General features: G+C 41.9%; 1 protein-coding gene and 1 long non-coding RNA gene across 4 annotated transcripts; one reads left to right on the top strand and one right to left on the bottom strand.

The window, feature by feature from the left end:
- Window positions 1–1,303: 1,303 nt before the first annotated feature.
- On the top strand, window positions 1,304–14,541 carry LOC123424592 (alpha-mannosidase). Its single transcript, XM_045108236.1, has 29 exons — window positions 1,304–1,573; window positions 1,657–1,740; window positions 2,725–2,813; window positions 2,910–3,084; window positions 4,119–4,238; window positions 4,360–4,443; window positions 4,533–4,604; window positions 4,708–4,821; window positions 5,430–5,530; window positions 5,601–5,694; window positions 5,803–5,958; window positions 6,050–6,133; window positions 6,368–6,433; window positions 6,505–6,561; window positions 6,784–7,003; window positions 7,583–7,719; window positions 9,348–9,413; window positions 9,499–9,558; window positions 10,678–10,749; window positions 11,686–11,733; window positions 11,860–11,979; window positions 12,232–12,297; window positions 12,740–12,852; window positions 13,214–13,298; window positions 13,448–13,558; window positions 13,650–13,745; window positions 13,864–13,911; window positions 13,998–14,066; window positions 14,210–14,541. Exons 1-29 carry the CDS (start codon window positions 1,373–1,375, stop codon window positions 14,396–14,398), a joined length of 2,997 nt encoding a protein of 998 aa, XP_044964171.1. The 5' UTR covers window positions 1,304–1,372; the 3' UTR covers window positions 14,399–14,541.
- On the bottom strand, window positions 5,178–14,317 carry LOC123424602. Of its 3 annotated transcripts, none has more exons than XR_006621710.1 (3): window positions 14,234–14,317; window positions 11,292–11,459; window positions 5,178–5,304 (listed from the first exon to the last, which is right to left on the bottom strand). It is a non-coding gene; the product is annotated as an uncharacterized LOC123424602 (long non-coding RNA). The 3 variants fall into 3 exon arrangements; XR_006621711.1 differs by lacking the exon at window positions 5,178–5,304 and adding an exon at window positions 7,663–7,742; XR_006621707.1 differs by lacking the exon at window positions 5,178–5,304 and having other exon boundaries at window positions 11,136–11,459.
- Window positions 14,542–16,574: the final 2,033 nt, after the last annotated feature.

Raw genomic sequence — 16,574 nt, 5'->3', positions numbered from 1 at the left:
TGTATGAAAGCCTATAAGCGATGAACTCAGAGGTGAGTTGTCTATGGTTTTGCGACGAAAGCTTGCCATCAACCCTCTTCCCTCAACACCTGTGAGGCATACAACTGATAATGTTCCATCCTGACCCTCCTTTCCATGGTCTTGCACGGACAATCCATGGACATCATGAATCCTCACATGCAACCGTGTAACGTATCTTCATGTTTGAATGAACAACTTTGTGTGGCCTATAATGCGTAACAGAATATTCATCCTAACCCCATCGTACCCCTTATCCTAACATACAAACAAATAGAACAATATCATACACATCCCAAATTTCATGAAAAACTAGGGTTTCCTCACATTTGCAAAAAAATCACCAAATGAGATCTTTTTTGGGATGAGAAGGAGGGAATTACCTTAGGGGACGGATTGGACAACAAATGTTCGGACCAAACCTTCAGATCTGCTGATTTGGAGAGGGATTTGAGAAAGAGGACGACTTCAACTCGAGCTGTGAAGTGAAGTGAAGGGGGTGAATGAGGAGGGGTGGGGGAGAGGGCTGGCCCGTGGCTCGATAAGTCATAGTGTGGCGCCTAAGCGCTCGACGTCACACTGTAGAGTGTGCAACGCCTGAGGCTTAGGCGTCGCACTGCCGGGGGGATGGGACAAGCTGTGTCAGCGTGGACGGCACCGACGGCTTAGGCGTCACACAATGTAGTGTGACGCCTAGGTGTCGGACGCCACACGAAAGGGTCAGCTCAATGATTTTTTTCTCTCCGCGGGTTCACTTTACGAGTTCTTTCAACCCATGGGTTAGATTTGTCAATTTTGCCCGATCTTGCTCGTTCTTGGCTCGGTGTGCCCACACCCGAATCATGTGGGCCGCATGATATAAGCCTTCTAAACGAGAATTAGGGAGTACATTGAAACATTTGATGAATCCATTCCTATGAACCTAAGATTCCAACAGAAAATAAAATCTATAAATTGAAACCTTTCAAAATTATTTCAACCAAAGTACCCGCAAAAATAAAAAAATAAAAAAATTGTCAGCCAAAGACACCGGCGGTATTTTACTCTTTCGGTCTCGTACGCACGCATGGACCTGTGCTATCGGTGGCAGCTCCCTTTCCTTGACTGCCGGCGACTCCATAGTAGTAGTAAAACAACCCGATATTCCACAAAGGCACAAATGCCTCCCTCAAAAAAAAAAAAGGAAAAGAAAAAGGCAGAAATGCCCGCCGGCCGGCCGGCCACGGGCAGCCAGCGCGCGGCCCACCCATGTATTTAGGCCGCTCCGCCGCCCCACTCCCGAGGGAAGGAAGCCAGCGAAGCGGACCATTTCGCACGGAGGCACCGAGGAAGCGAGCGAGGAGGGACCCAAGCCATGGCGCTGCCGCTGGCCCTGGTGGCCCTGCTCGCCGCGGCGGCGGCGGCGAGGGAGGCGCACGGGTACGTGGCGTACAACACGAGCGCGGGGACGGCGGCCGGGCTGCTGAACGTGCACCTGGTGCCGCACTCCCACGACGACGTCGGCTGGCTCAAGACCGTCGACCAGTACTACGTCGGCTCCAACAACTCCATCCAGGTGCGTGCGCGGGCAGGCGGGCGCCGCCGATGCCCTCCATGGCCGCGGTTCGTGATTTCTTCCGTCTGCGTGCATTGCTGCAGGGCGCGTGCGTTATGGACACGCTAGACTCCGTGGTGGACGCGCTGGCCAGGGACCCCGGCCGCAAGTTCGTCGTCGCGGAGCAGGTCACGTGCTCGCCCGAATTCCCCCGTCCAATTCTCCTCCTCCTTTGCTTTGGATGTTTCTCCCCTTGTTTCTCTCTGCTTTGCCCACAGTAATATCTTTTCATTTATTGTCATGCATTACACATAGTAACACAATAGTTAATATGATACGGTATACTCAATTTTTTTTTATTTAATTTTATGACACCTCATTAAATATGGTCAGTTGACATGCAAGATACTGTACCGTACTATTTAAGGAAGTAACGTCCCCGCCTTAGTTTACCTTATGACTGAGCACGGTAATGATTGAACAGTCATTGCTGCTTGCTTGTGCCATGGATGGGTGGTCTCGTTTTAAAAGAGCACGAATCATCAATCATCCACTGTTTCACTGCAAGTGTGCAAACCCATCTAGAGTAGTTAATTCGGCGGTGGGGCCACACCTTTCACGTGATCATCTTATCCGGAAATGATATTATAAATGACCATATCTTGTAAGATGCCTCAATAGGACTGTTCATCCTTCAGTTGGCTTGTAATGATTGGCCGTATGAATCAGCCGCAGTGTCCAGTGACATGGTATATAGGAATCCATAATGTATCTTGTGGAAATTACATGGAAAATAAATAAAGAAATACGAGTAAGAAAAATCTTGGAAGAAAAAAGGTAGTTCATGGAAACATTGAATCACACAAGCCAGAATGGCCCTTTTTCCCTCAATCTTGACATCTGAACTGGGGTTAACTCACTTTGCCCATTTCAGCACTATCCTCAATTCAGACATAAAAACACTTAAACTTGACACCGAGTGTTAGCCCCTACAATTTGGTTCTCATGAATCACACAATTTTAGTTAGGGCTTAGATGTTTTAAATCTCATAAGATGAAATGGATCTAGACCACTGTTTGATGGCCAGAAATTTGTTTCTCTCTTTATGTTACTTGATAATAAGTTGTATTGGATCTTCGTAACTCTGAATATGACGTGTTTTTGCATTTAGGCCTTCTTCCAAAGGTGGTGGGTAGAGAAAAGCCCAAAAATCCAGGCCATAGTGCACAAGCTAGTTGATTCTGGTCAGCTCGAGTTCATGTATGTAATGTGATTTCATTGTTTCCTTGGACTTTTTATAAATAAATAAACATATATAATATATAATCTTGATAAACTTTGGATATTACGATTCAGAAATGGCGGGTGGTGTATGCATGATGAAGCTGCTACTCATTATATTGACATGATTGATCAGACCACACTTGGTCATCGGGTGATTAAAAAACAATTCAACAAGACTCCAAGAGCTGGCTGGCAAATCGATCCTTTCGGTCATTCTGCTGTGCAAGCTTATTTGCTAGGAACAGAGGTAATGTTACCATCACATTTCCAGATTGTTCTGAAAACATTGAAGTACTAGATTACTAGTAACTTATGGACCAAGTAGAAGATACAACTCCATGAAAGCCCTGCATTCTATTGGCATCAAGATCTAGATTGGCATGCATTTATACAAATGTAGTTGTGTGCAGTTCTCCTTAAGTCTTTGTTGAAATCAAGATGCTCTATTTTATTACTTAAGTATGATAATTTGTTTCATATGCTTACATGGATGTATTGGCTATGTAAGTGATTCTAGTGATTTCGTCTTGGCTTGATATGACTGAAGTCACAGTCCGATCTGAGCATTCAATATTTCGTTATGTCTTTTGCTCATGCTCTCAGAAACATGACTGTTCCTCGGAACGTCAGAACTTAGTAGCGTTTTTGTGTTAGCATCTTGCCCCTGCTCTCAGAAGGATAATGTGAATTCAGTATAGTAGGCATGCCGCATGCCTACAAATTATACAGCTGGACTGATTTTTTTTCCACATCTCAGTTCATTGCAATCTGATTCCGCAAAGTCCAACATATTTGTGCAAAACAAGAGGTAAATACAACAGGCTTTGAAAAACTCCAGTTTTTTCCAGGTGGATTGTCATGGTTGAGATTTCTTCCTGGAGATAATTTAGTTACGCACGTAGTCCCTTGTTTAGTCTCTCATTTTTATACGGTTCGGTTAATAGGTAAAACAGATCTTTGATCAGAGTCATGGTAAAGTGGGGCAAGATTGAGTAGGTGGGTCTGATTAAACTTCATTAGTGGTTTGTCAACTTGGTAGCATCATGGTCTCCCTTTACCATTAGACCAGCACTAGTTAATTTTCATTTACTAGTCTGGAGTTACAGGTACTCCTGCTTATGCTGGTAAAGATTACTCCTCAGTTTTATGTTGTGATATGATGCTGATTCAAAAACATTTAATCTTGTTTCATACTTTTATTTGTGATCTTATATCTCTTCCTGGAACATTCCTATAATATGGAGATTTTATATTTTTGTTTTGTTGTTGTTATAATTGTAGCTTGGTTTCGATTCTGTGCACTTTGCAAGAATTGATTACCAAGATAGGGCAAAGCGTAAAGACGATAAAGGCCTGGAAGTTATATGGCAGGGCTCAAGAACATTTGGTTCATCTTCTCAGGTTACTACATAGTATTCTTCTGTTGCGAATAATTATATGCATTCTATTCGTCAGCATGTATAATTATGTTGACAAATATTGACCTGTATTCTATTCATTTAAATGTATGACTGAACTGCAGATCTTTACAAATGCATTTCCTGTCCATTATAGCCCTCCCGATGGGTTTAGTTTTGAAGTTTTGAATGACATGACACCTGTTCAGGTATATAGCTTTAGACAAGCAATTTCAGCGATCTCCAGTTCTTGGAAGAAACTCTCACACATTTAATATTCATTAACAATCATTTGTAGGACGACCCGTTGCTGTTTGACACCAATGTTGAACAACGCGTTAATGATTTTGTTTCTGCAGCCATAGCACAGGTAAACCGTTATTTTTTGTAAAAGCTTTTGGTTAACTCGACCAATTTGGAAGTAGATTTTGAACAGAAACCTTGATCTGACTTCTGATGTTTCTATTAATCAGGCAAACGTTACGCGTACAAATCACATAATGTGGACCATGGGCGATGATTTTAATTATCAGTATGCTGAATCCTGGTTCCGGAATATGGATAGACTTATCCATTACGTGAACAAGGTATGCTGGTTAATAGATCTCGACTGTCAGAATACCAGTTGACTAGTTGAGGCTCTCAAGTTTTGATGTATACCTTTCTGTTCTCGTTTTCTTGTCATTCTGCTGACTCTCGTACTTTTCTTGAAAGGTAAACCGTATATATTTTTTCAAGAAAATGCAAAGAAGGTAAAACCAGCATTTACAAGCCTAAAGGCTAGGAAAACACAACACACAGCACTGGAATCTAGTGCACATCCCTATCGAGGGCCAAGAAAACAGTATATATTACAAGGACATGCATAATATTTTTGAGCTTTGAGTGATGCCCCCACTGGAATCTAGTGCACATCCCTATCGAGGGCCAAGAAAACAGTATATATTACAAGGACATGCATAACATTTATGAGCTTTGAGTGATGCCCCTATGTTCATGTATAGTGACAGGGTTACAAGACTGCGTTTCATTCGAACAGAAGAACATACATAACTAATTCCATATTCCTCCTGTAAAAAAAATTCTTTAGTTCTACTGAACACACTAGTTAAAGTGATCTATGCAGTTTGATGATATGGTTAACTAATGTCCTGAATGTATTTGAAGATAAGAAATTATGTCCTGAACACCGCAGGATGGACGAGTGCATGCACTGTATTCTACTCCATCCATTTACACTGATGCAAAACATGCATCAAATGAATCTTGGCCACTCAAACAAGATGATTATTTCCCGTAAGTTATCGATACTCACTAAAATGATAAGAGTCCATTCTTTATGCCCTTATGCTATTGCAAATTGCAGATATGCTGATTCAACAAATGCTTACTGGACTGGGTATTTTACGAGCCGTCCGACTTTCAAGCGATATGTTCGAATGCTCAGTGGATATTACCTGGTATAATATATTTTTAATACAAACCTACAACCACAGAATTGTGATGTTTAAAAATCATATATTCAAGTTTGGAAGTGGCTAATTTTAGGAAATGGCCTTTCCTAACAGGCTGCACGTCAAATAGAATTTCTTGTGGGAGGATCGTTCACTTCTAGCTTGGAGGATGCACTGGGAATTGCCCAGCATCATGATGCCGTCTCAGGAACGGCAAAGCAACACACAACTGATGATTACTCGAAACGCCTTGCTCTCGGAGCATCCCAGGTTCATAATTTTTTTTTCCAGAAATGCTTTGGTGACAAGCCTCTTTCAGTTTTTCAAACAAAATAACTGAGTGACTATTCATATCTTGTAGGTCGAGAAAGGTGTAAATACTGCTTTGTCTTGTCTGACAAGCTCTAAAGGAACATGTATGTCTCCAGCAGTAAAGTTTAGTCAGGTGAGTTAGGACAGGTTTTATTTTCTGTAATAGTGCTTATGATTATCACATTCTGTGTGTACATATATGTCGACGTCACCTTTCTTCATCTCGATAGGAAACATGACAGTATGATATTATTTAACATTATTGGCTCTGTTTTAGCACAGCACATTACTCTTTACATATAGCCTAGTTTGTTTGCCGAATATGTTTACGTGATCTAACAGTTCCATTGGCAAAATATTTGTTTAGTGCCAACTGCTCAATATAAGCTACTGCCCTTCAACTGAGGAACAAATTTCAGGAGGAAAGGGTTTAGTAAGTACTATCTGTTTAAACGTAATGTTTGCCAGTTATGATGTTCCACATACTTAGATTTTCTTATGCAGGTTATAACTGCTTATAATCCTCTTGGATGGGAACATAGTGACTTCATACGGGTTCCGGTATGTATCTAAACCTATACTGTGCACTTTTATCCAATAGATTTTGATTCTCTGTAACGGAACAATACAGATGAAGCGTAAATATACCCTCGATTATTTCAAAACCTTTTGGTACTTTGTGACATACGGAAAGAAATATACCATCAAGGCTTGTTCCTTTTTTAATCCCATTTTCTTGAGCTTATTTAGTTCTACATATCCATAATTATTTTCCTTTTTCAGGTCAATGACTTACACCTAGTCGTAAAAAGCTCTGATGGAAGTTTTGTTGATTCACAACTAGTTGAGGTTGATAATGTGACTAGCAATTTAAGGAGGTTGTATGTGAAGGCTTATCTCGGAATCAATGCAGACAAACCCCCAAAGTATTGGCTAGTATTTAAGGCTTCTGTTCCACCAATGGGATGGAATACTTACTTCGTCTCAAAATCCAAGGGAACAGGTGAAATTGCATCTGCTTAAGATATTATAATTCCGATTTATATTCTTTTCATCGAATTGTGATTTTTCCACTAGAAAGGTCTGCTGGATTTTAATCTTCTTAGAGCAAAGAAACTTTTGTTTATGGACAATGTAGTGATGATATAATATACTCCCTCCGTCCCAAAATAACTGTCTCAAGCTTAGTACAAATTTGTACTAGAGCTAATACAAAGTTAAGACACTTATTTTGGGACGGAGGGAGTATTTCTGATGAACATGATGAGCTTGATAACAGGATATTACAAGTGAATATTTTGTTACTATGTTTTTCTTCTTATGTGCTAAAATATGGCATGTGATGTATGCTGCAGTTGTCTTCAGACTATTAATGAGCTTTCGAATTATTTTTGTTATATTCACTAACATCAGCTTTAATCACTAAGCGAAAATTTATGGTCATTGCAAATGCAACACACTACAAATATGATTAGTGATTTACATTCTTTGCTAGGTCAATATGAAAAACGTGGTTTTCATATGAGTGCTTATTATTAATTCATTTCATTCGTTTTACATCATTTACCATTGAACTATCCAGGATCTAACAGAATGGGGTATGTCTCAAGCATCGCTTCTCCAAGCAAAGACACAGTTGAAGTTGGACCAGGGTCTCTAAAGATGACATTCTCCTCAGCATCTGGACAACTTACGCGGATGTCCAATTCTATCACAGGAGTGAGTGCTAACACATTCCGTTTCTGCTAAAAAAACGTAAATCGATTAACATCCAGTAAGATTTCACAAATAGTTAAGTATAAAGATTAATTGATGACTGTTATTTATCAATATATGTATGCGTGTGTGCAAAATTAGATAAGAAAACAGTTTTTTTAGTTTATATGTTCAAATTTGAGCGTTCATAGTGGGGTTGCAGGTAGGTATCATTGTGAGAAATGATGTAGTATTTGCTAGATAGGTTGGTATAGGGCTATAGGCACTAGCCAAAAGAAAATAAAAATGCTGCCGGTATGGTGGCCACCTTGTCGGAGACGTGCTTGTTCAGAACTTCAGACCGCATGCAGAGGATGATCAGCGGGCTCACCTCCTTCCAGCAGTTTGGAGCCACAGCCAGGCTAAGCGCCAGCTACCATTCCGGTAGAGAAGTTGCAGCGCTAGGAGTGAATCAACCAAGGTGCATCAAAAAGCAGGATGGAGTACCAAAACCTCCCTCGAGAAGGAGCGCTGCAGCAAGATGTGGCTCAGGTCCTCCGGCGCTTCGTCAGGGAGCTGGCAGCAAGGTGGATGGGGGAGAAACTGTCTCGCTGAGCGAACAGAGGGCACCAGATTCGGTGTCTGGTAGATGTTCCGCCTGCTGATCCACTGATCATGCCCGAAAAATAACCTGGACCGGTGGGCTGTGGCCTAGGGACAAAGGAACAGATCCTCTGCTTAGCGGAGAACGGAGATTGACACCCCTTGCCATGGCTTGTCGTGGACTACTTTCTCGAGCCAGTGACATCTGATGCAAGAGCCTTATTTTGCAGACGCGGATTGTGAATGCCAAAGCATACCGATGCACGTGGCAAGCAAGGTTCCAGGTGACGACGTAGTGCCCACCTTTGGTTTCCTTCATGCCGCGCCACAAGAAGCCGCGGCGGAACTTGTCGATACAGTTTTTGAACCATAGCGGTAGGTCAAGGCGTCAAACGAGACCATGTGATACACCAAGGACGGAGTTGAACATGACTAAACTTCATGCTCGGGTCGGCGGGTGAGTAGAGAAGCTTTTCACATTGTCGAACGGCCAGTGATCCTGTCAATCAGGAGCTGAAGGTCAGACTTCCGCAGGCCACTGATGTAGAGCCGTAGAGGGGCATACCAAGATAGAGGATCAGAAACTAACGCACTGGGCAGGCCTAAATGTCGAAGACCGGTTGGAGACCGACGGCGCAGCGGACAGGAGAGGCAGAGCTCATCGTCAGGTTGTAATGCAAACCTGAAGCCTCGCGGATGCTTTGCAATGTCATGAAGAAACACTACCGTATGATTTACTATTTCTGGATTTGACCATTTTGTCGAACATTTTGTTACAAAAGAATGTTACATCATATAAAATTTGATTTAGCTTGTAGCTGTTTATGCACTGACCTACTTTGCAAGATAAGCAATATGTCGTGCGTAATTATTCTGTGGTATTGAAAATTATGGCCAGAAGATAATTCTTATAACCGAGCAATATTGCTTTTCTGTACTCTTTTAGTATCCAGAGTTTAAGGAAATATATTATGTTCGCAAGTTGCAGGAGTTTTACCGCATGTTTATTCATCCTGATATGCAGTAGTAAAACTTTATATCTGTTTTAGGTGGATTTACCAATTCAACAGAGCTTTCTTTGGTATGGTTCAAGAACCGGTGATGGGGATTCACAGGTTTCATTATGGAGCTACATTTTTCTCTATTAAATTATACCTGATTCACACGTTTGATTGTTTGTCTGAGTATGTTTTACTTCAGGCATCTGGAGCTTATATTTTTAGACCAGATGGGTCTACACCAACTGCTGTTTCGAGATCGGTAATACTTATTTGTGCGTTTAAGTTCATTTTTTATCTGTTAGTCTATGCAGTCTTTGGAAGCAGGGTAAATTATTAACATTAACTCACAAGTTACTTGTGATTTCTGTATTTTTCTGCATTAGTTTATTACCCAGCAAACTATAGTTGATCATGATCGCCTAACTCCAAAAGTTACAATAAATAGTGATATTGAACTTATTTAGTGATATATTTTCTGCAAACTAGAATAGATAAGCATGGTATCTATTTTTGTTCCTTGCAAAGTTCTGGTTGTACGTCTATACTAGTGTACCCTCTATCCTCACCATCCATTCTTGCGTCAAAGTGCGTGCAAGAAATTTCTCTTTTTTGTTTTTTCCAAATAAAAGATCATTTGAACTCAAAACTTTGCAGATCAGAATCACACAAGTACTATCATGTGCAGAAAAGTATTTGGATTTTTTGGTGCTACATAAATGTTTAAAAATGATACAATTCATTCGAAATTTGAAATTTGACAAATTTATGTTTCATAAAAAAAAATCGGAAACACTTTATACAATGAGTGACACTTGTGTATAGTTAATCTGCTAAGTTTCAAGGTCAAATGTTCTCTTGTTTGGAAGAACCAAAAAAAGAGAAAATTCTGCATAAGGATAGCACAAATCTTGACACGAACTGGATGGTCTAGATAGAGGGTACACTGGTATGGGGGTTCAAAAAATCCACACTCAAAGGGCACCCCTTCTGGTACCTAACATCACAAGACTTCAAATATATAGATCTAAACAGCGTGATGAACAGTCAAAATATGATCCAATTAGTCTTTCAAGGTGCTATTGCAAAAGATGTGGATTTTTGGGAAATTTCTTGATGGCTTGATCCCTTAGGAATAGGACCTCCACACTCTTATATATACAACTTAACCATACAACTTGACTCACACATGACCTCTAGTAGTTATGTGTTCCCGTACCATCTCATGCACTAACCCCACACCAACAAAAGAGATAGCACTTGAATACTTGGATTACCTTTCTGATGTTACTTGAATAACTTCACTTCTGCATTATTTACTATTTAAAACTTTGAATACATTTTCTATGTGATCTGTTGATTTATGTTTATTTTATGTTAGATACCGTTAAAAGTCATCCGTGGACCTCTGGTTGATGAAGTCCACCAGCAATTCAGCCCATGGATTTATCAGGTCAGATATAAATTTACTCAACTCGAGGATTAAAATTAAATTTTAGCCTATAGTAATAGCATTACATGGAATCTATTTGCTATCTGACTTCGCTATTACTTTAAACCTTCTCTGCCGTTGCACTTTTATGTGCTAAGATCTTCTGAAAAGATAGATGATTATAGGACATCATATATAATCCTATATAGGACAAATTTTTAGATATTGTTTAGCTCCAACAACTTAGGTCTCCATGATAACATATCATCTGGCTAAGGCTAAACTTCTTGACGCCTTTTTCCGACCCAATGTGGCTCCTGTTCAGGTGAGAAGTAGTGGGTCGTCCACATTTGTTATGTAATACATGATCCATCCAGCATCAAGTTATGGAGAAGATCCATGTGATCTCTCAGTGGAAGCTTGTCATTTAAATTAGGAAGATAGCTTTGGTTCGGCCTTAAGACATACAGAGATAAGATCTACAGTTTGTTACTTAAACTTGATTCAGGGAACCCCTGTGAGGAAAAAACAAGTTAAATAGAAAAACAATTCTTCTATCTTACCCCAGGGCGAGAGTATCTTCCAGACTCTTGTACACAATAGTTTCTGTGATCTCCACTCGGCTTGTCAAGCTCGTCCTTGATCCGGATGCCCTTGTCACCAGGGCCACCTATACTGTTCTTTGCCAATCACTTCATCGCTGAACTTCGCCGTAAAAATCATGCCACTACCTTGCAAGAGCAGAAGGCGGTCATCAGTGGCCATGTCAAGCTAGCAGCCATATCGCGGTCTCCAGACCCTTCAAAATTACTTTACCTGTAATTATTTTCTAGTACTGTTTAAGTTATGACTTGTCAACTCGTCATGCCTTCATGTCAACATCTTTTTTCCCAGGTGTAATATATTAGTTATGGTAAATCTCTTATTTGAATATCTGTTAAAATATTGTATATGTAGGTTACAAGACTCTATAAGGATAAGGATCATGCTGAAGTAGAATACACGGTTAGTAATTTCCTCTACCTTAGAGAATAAGGGCCTGAATTGTATTTTTCCATTCCAAAAAACTTGATATTGATCATCATTGAACATGCACTGAAGTTTAATTTGTTTTCCTCTCATATGTAAAAGATTGGACCAATCCCGGTTGATGATGGCATAGGAAAAGAGGTCATCACAAGACTGACAGCAAATATGGTCACAAACCACACTTTTTATACTGATTCTAATGGAAGAGATTTTCTCAAGAGGGTAACTATCATTATAAGTTATGCTTCAGATATTTTTTACGATTTAGTTAGTTTATTTGTTTCTTGGTCCAAAATTATCTCACTGTATGAAATATTATTAAATATATCATAAGCACCTTTTCATTTTTTCCTGAATTATTTTATGGGTGACTGTTAAGGCCCTACTGAACATCTATCTGAATTTAATATTTTGAGTTTTCAATGTCTCTGTAATCTCCTTTTACACCAACATTCTTTGTGATTTCATCTATAGGTGAGAGACTACAGGGAAGATTGGGATCTTCAAGTGACTCAACCGGTTGCAGGAAATTACTATCCCGTATGCACTCTATTCACATTTTAATACTAAGATACTCTTTGATATCTAATATACCACAATAGTACTTTAAATATAGGTTATTCTAAAAGTAGAGCTAGTTGCGTCTCTTTTTTGCTTTTTGAAACTTCTGTCAAACTCCTCTTGATTAATTGATAGAGGTGAACATTTTGCCTCAGTTTCAAAACAATAGTTACAAAATTATGTACTTCATTATATATTTCTGTCATCAGTAGGCAAAAGACGGAATCATTTTACACGTGCATATAGCAAAGCCACCAGGGAAAAAAGGATGTATAAGAGAGCATTTATTTTCAGAACTATCGTGACACTCCCTCATTTTTCGTGCACCACATAAATTTCCTATTTCACCATGCTTTCGTGTCTGTCGTTATTTCTACTATTCTATTTTCTTATATACTTTTCTCTCATGCTGACTTTACAGGTCAATCTCGGAATGTATGTAACAGATGGGAAATATGAACTCAGTGTTCTTGTTGATCGTGCTGTTGGAGCTTCAAGTATTCAGGATGGTCAAATAGAATTTATGTTCCACAGGTATTATAGCTTCTATTGCAGTACCATATTTGTGTTGTTTACCAGGATAGACCAATCCAATTGTAGTTGGTTTCTATATCTAACTGTGGTGCCATTGTCTTGAAGCTAGCAGACAGCTTGAACTACAAAGAAATGCCAATGTGCCCATTAAAACAGCTAAAAGTAGCAGTTTCTCATTTATCTCTTTTGGAACCACCTATTTTCAAGCCTCCTATGCAATATACTGTTTAATGTGTATTATGAACTATAGAGATCCTTACCAACTTCATTTTCAACCTATTGAAGTCAATCACAAATCTGTTAACCAAGTTTAGCGCGTCCTTGTATACTCGACCTCTAATCATTTATATTGTGGTGTTAGGCGTATACTTCATGATGATGGCAGAGGTGTAGGGGAGCCACTCGATGAATCTGTTTGCGTAGACAGCAAATGTGATGGGCTGATGGTATACATTCACTCACAGTATTGTATCCATTTCTATTTCCTCCAGTACCGACCTGAAATCATATGCACTAAGTTCGCTATATAAAGCAGTAGCACTCTGTAGTGTTTCCCCTACAGAAAATTAACTGTGCCTCGTACAAACTCTTACAGGCTAGGGGTACTTATTATGTCAATGTTAACAAGCTTGGACATGGAGCACACTGGCGAAGGACACAAGGACAAAAAGTTTATTCACCCTTTCTTCTTGGTTTCGCTCATGAGGTATAATTTGTACAGTTCTCTCATAATGTTTTTTTAAGTATTTTCATGATATTATTTCGATAGTTGTAATATACTAATATTGTTCTTACAGGATGAGAGCAGCTGGAAATCGTACAGTGTTGTGAAAGAGAGCATGATGGATGCAAATTACAGTCTTCCTGATAATGTCGCGATCATCACCTTGCAGGTTCAAATTTTATTTATCTATTCCTCTGAAAGAACTATCTATAATGGACCTTATATATCTTAATATTGATAGCATCTAGGAGTATTAGTCACTAACAGAGTATGGCTTAATATTTCAGAATCTCGATGATGGGACCACACTTCTCCGCTTGGGACATTTGTTTCAGGTAGTATATTCTGAATTTACATAACTGTAGTTTATATCATATTTATTTCTACTTGGTTCACTGAATATTTTTTGCCGGTGTTGCAGGCTGCAGAAGACCCACAATATTCAGTGATGGCAAAAGTTGAACTGAAAAAATTGTTTGGAAAGAGAACTGTAAGTAATTTATTGTATTTTATCTCTTTGCATGATAAGAATTTGTTGTGCAAAAAGTTCTGTTGCATGAATTAAACACTTGAATACTTTTTCTTTCGGAAAGAGATCTAGCCCGAAATGCTCAGTGCTGTTCCATTGCACAGATCAAGGAATTGACTGAAACTAACCTGTCCGCCAACCAAAAGAAGTCAGCGATGAGGAAGCTCAAGTGGAGGGTTGTTGGAGACACTGAAAGTAGTCACGCCCCAGTTACCGGTAGCCCGGTTAACGATAAAGTCCTTGTTGTCGAGCTGGGACCCATGGAGATAAGAACATTCTTGGTGAAACTGTGAGCTGCAATAGCAGAGATATCGTTATGTAATTCCATGCATGTTCTAGGAGATTATTGTGCCTTTCATTTCTGTGAGCAAATGCCTTCTTATAGTTATGTCCTTGTACTGAAATAAATGTGCTCAGTCACAACTTTCCCAGCAAATGCTCCTTTCGTTTCTGTTACAGGTACTGTTAAGATGCTTCCAATACAATAATCTGCATGATCAGAATGATAACATCAACAAAATTCAAAAAAGGAATTTATGTATGCACCCATTCTGTTACTTATATTTTGCTACTCTGATCTTCTAATAATATGAATGGCTGAGCCCAACAGTACTGCACGGTTTGAATCTTGAGGTGGAATTTTGAAGTTAACCCAAAAGTAAGTTTCGATACCAACATTTTCTTGGAATCTCGGAAATGGAATAATGGCATGGAGGCGGGTGCGCACAACCTAGCAGGCAAAGAGGCCTAGGCATTTTGAAGATGGATTTTGAACTAGGCTCGCCATCGCCCCTCCTGACCCCGGCCCTGTCGGCCCCCCTCCTCCGGTGAGCTCCCCGGCTGCACCGCTCGGGGGTCCTCCCACCCCTTCGCCGCCCCCCTCGCCGCCGCACTGGGCGGACGTCGCGGCCGGGCGATCTGTGGTGCGTCGGGCTCCCCCGGCTTGTGCGGCTGTGACCAGCATGGAGAGCGGCTCGACCCCCGGTGCGGCGGTCCAACGGCCCTCTCACGGTCGCATAGGCACCCCGCGGTGGCTCGCCAGTCGTCACCTCTCAAACGCTCGGCCTTGGGTCACCGGACCGCTCGCCGCCGCCGCGCTTCGACGTGGGGTGTCGCGGGGCGGTCTGACCGTGGCTGCGCCCGGGTCTCGTGGCGCACTCCTGGCCCCTCCATCCCCCCTTTCGTCTGGGCCGCCCATCTCCCCGGCGTGCGCCTGCATCTCCGGTCGCCGATCGCCGTTTCGTCCCTTCATCGCTGCTTTTGGGTCCTATGCGCTCCGGTTTGTCGCTAGCCCCTTGCTCCTTCGGCCCGAGTGCGCCGTGGCATCCGCGTCGTCGCCGTCCCCAGCCGCGGCGACGGCCGTGCCGGGTGGGGAAACCCTTGCTGCTGGCCCCTCACCTTGCAGGCGGGACGGAAAATGTTATTAGCCGCGAATAGAGGCAAATTGCCAGGGCTTTGCACAGAGAAAGGGTCGGCACATTACGGTTGCGGGGATCCCGGTTTGAGGAACCTTATAGACTTTTTCAGACGGTTTTTTCAAACTTTTTAGAAGATTTCCTGAACTGTTTTTTTTGTTTCTTTTTTTCTGTTTCTGTTTAAAAAATCTTTTGGGTTTTCAAAAAATGTTCTGCAATTTCAAAAAATGTTTCGGAATTTTAAAAAATGTTTTGGAAATTGAAAATTGTTCTGGAATTTGTTTTTTTTTTCCGTAATTTTTATAAAAATGTGTCGGATTTTTCAAAAATATGTTTCGGAATTTGAATCAAAAAATAGAAAAACAATTATTGATTTTTTTTGAAACAAAATAATAAGCTGGGCCGGCCCAAATGGGACGAGCCCCAGTGCGTTGCAGCTCGTCCCTGTCAAAGATGGTCTGGCCCAGTCGGGGCGCCACCCCCATGCGGCGCGCCACTCCTTGCCGCAGTTCACGACAAATAGGAGGTCCCAGGCGGGACCACGCCCAAGTGGGCTGGCGGTGCCCTTTGGGCCCGCGGGCCACTTTGGCCGCGGATCGGGCGCCCCTTTATGGGCCGACGCAGACCTCCCCTCTTGGGCTGGTCTCTCGCCCTATTTGGCCCCCGCTCGTTTCCCTCGGTGCCCTTCCTCGCTTCGTCCCCTGTCTCTCGATTCCTTAACCCTCGCCCACATCTGCGCCGTCGCCGCCCCTCCTCGCTCCCTCCCCGCACCGGCTCTTCCCCGCCCCCTCCCATGCCGCGCGAATGAGGAGACGATGGGGGCCACCAGAAGCGTCGTCTAGCCGACAGGCGGGACCCCCTCTCGCCCGTCCCCTGACGCCACGCGTCGCGAGGACGACCTCTGCCAGCAGCTCTCCACTCGGGACGCGTACCGCTCGCCGCCGCGTGCGGATCACCGCTCCCTTGGCCGCGAGGACCGCCGCGGCCGTTCTCGCTCTTCACCCCCGCTGAGACTTGGAGGAGCTCGCGACACCGCTCCCCCTCCCCGGTCCGG

The sequence above is a fragment of the Hordeum vulgare genome, chromosome 1H, assembly GCF_904849725.1.
Source record: "Hordeum vulgare subsp. vulgare chromosome 1H, MorexV3_pseudomolecules_assembly, whole genome shotgun sequence".
NCBI lineage: Eukaryota > Viridiplantae > Streptophyta > Magnoliopsida > Poales > Poaceae > Hordeum > Hordeum vulgare.
Note: the sequence above shows the minus strand (reverse complement) of the source record. Positions and strands in the feature narration are given on the sequence as shown.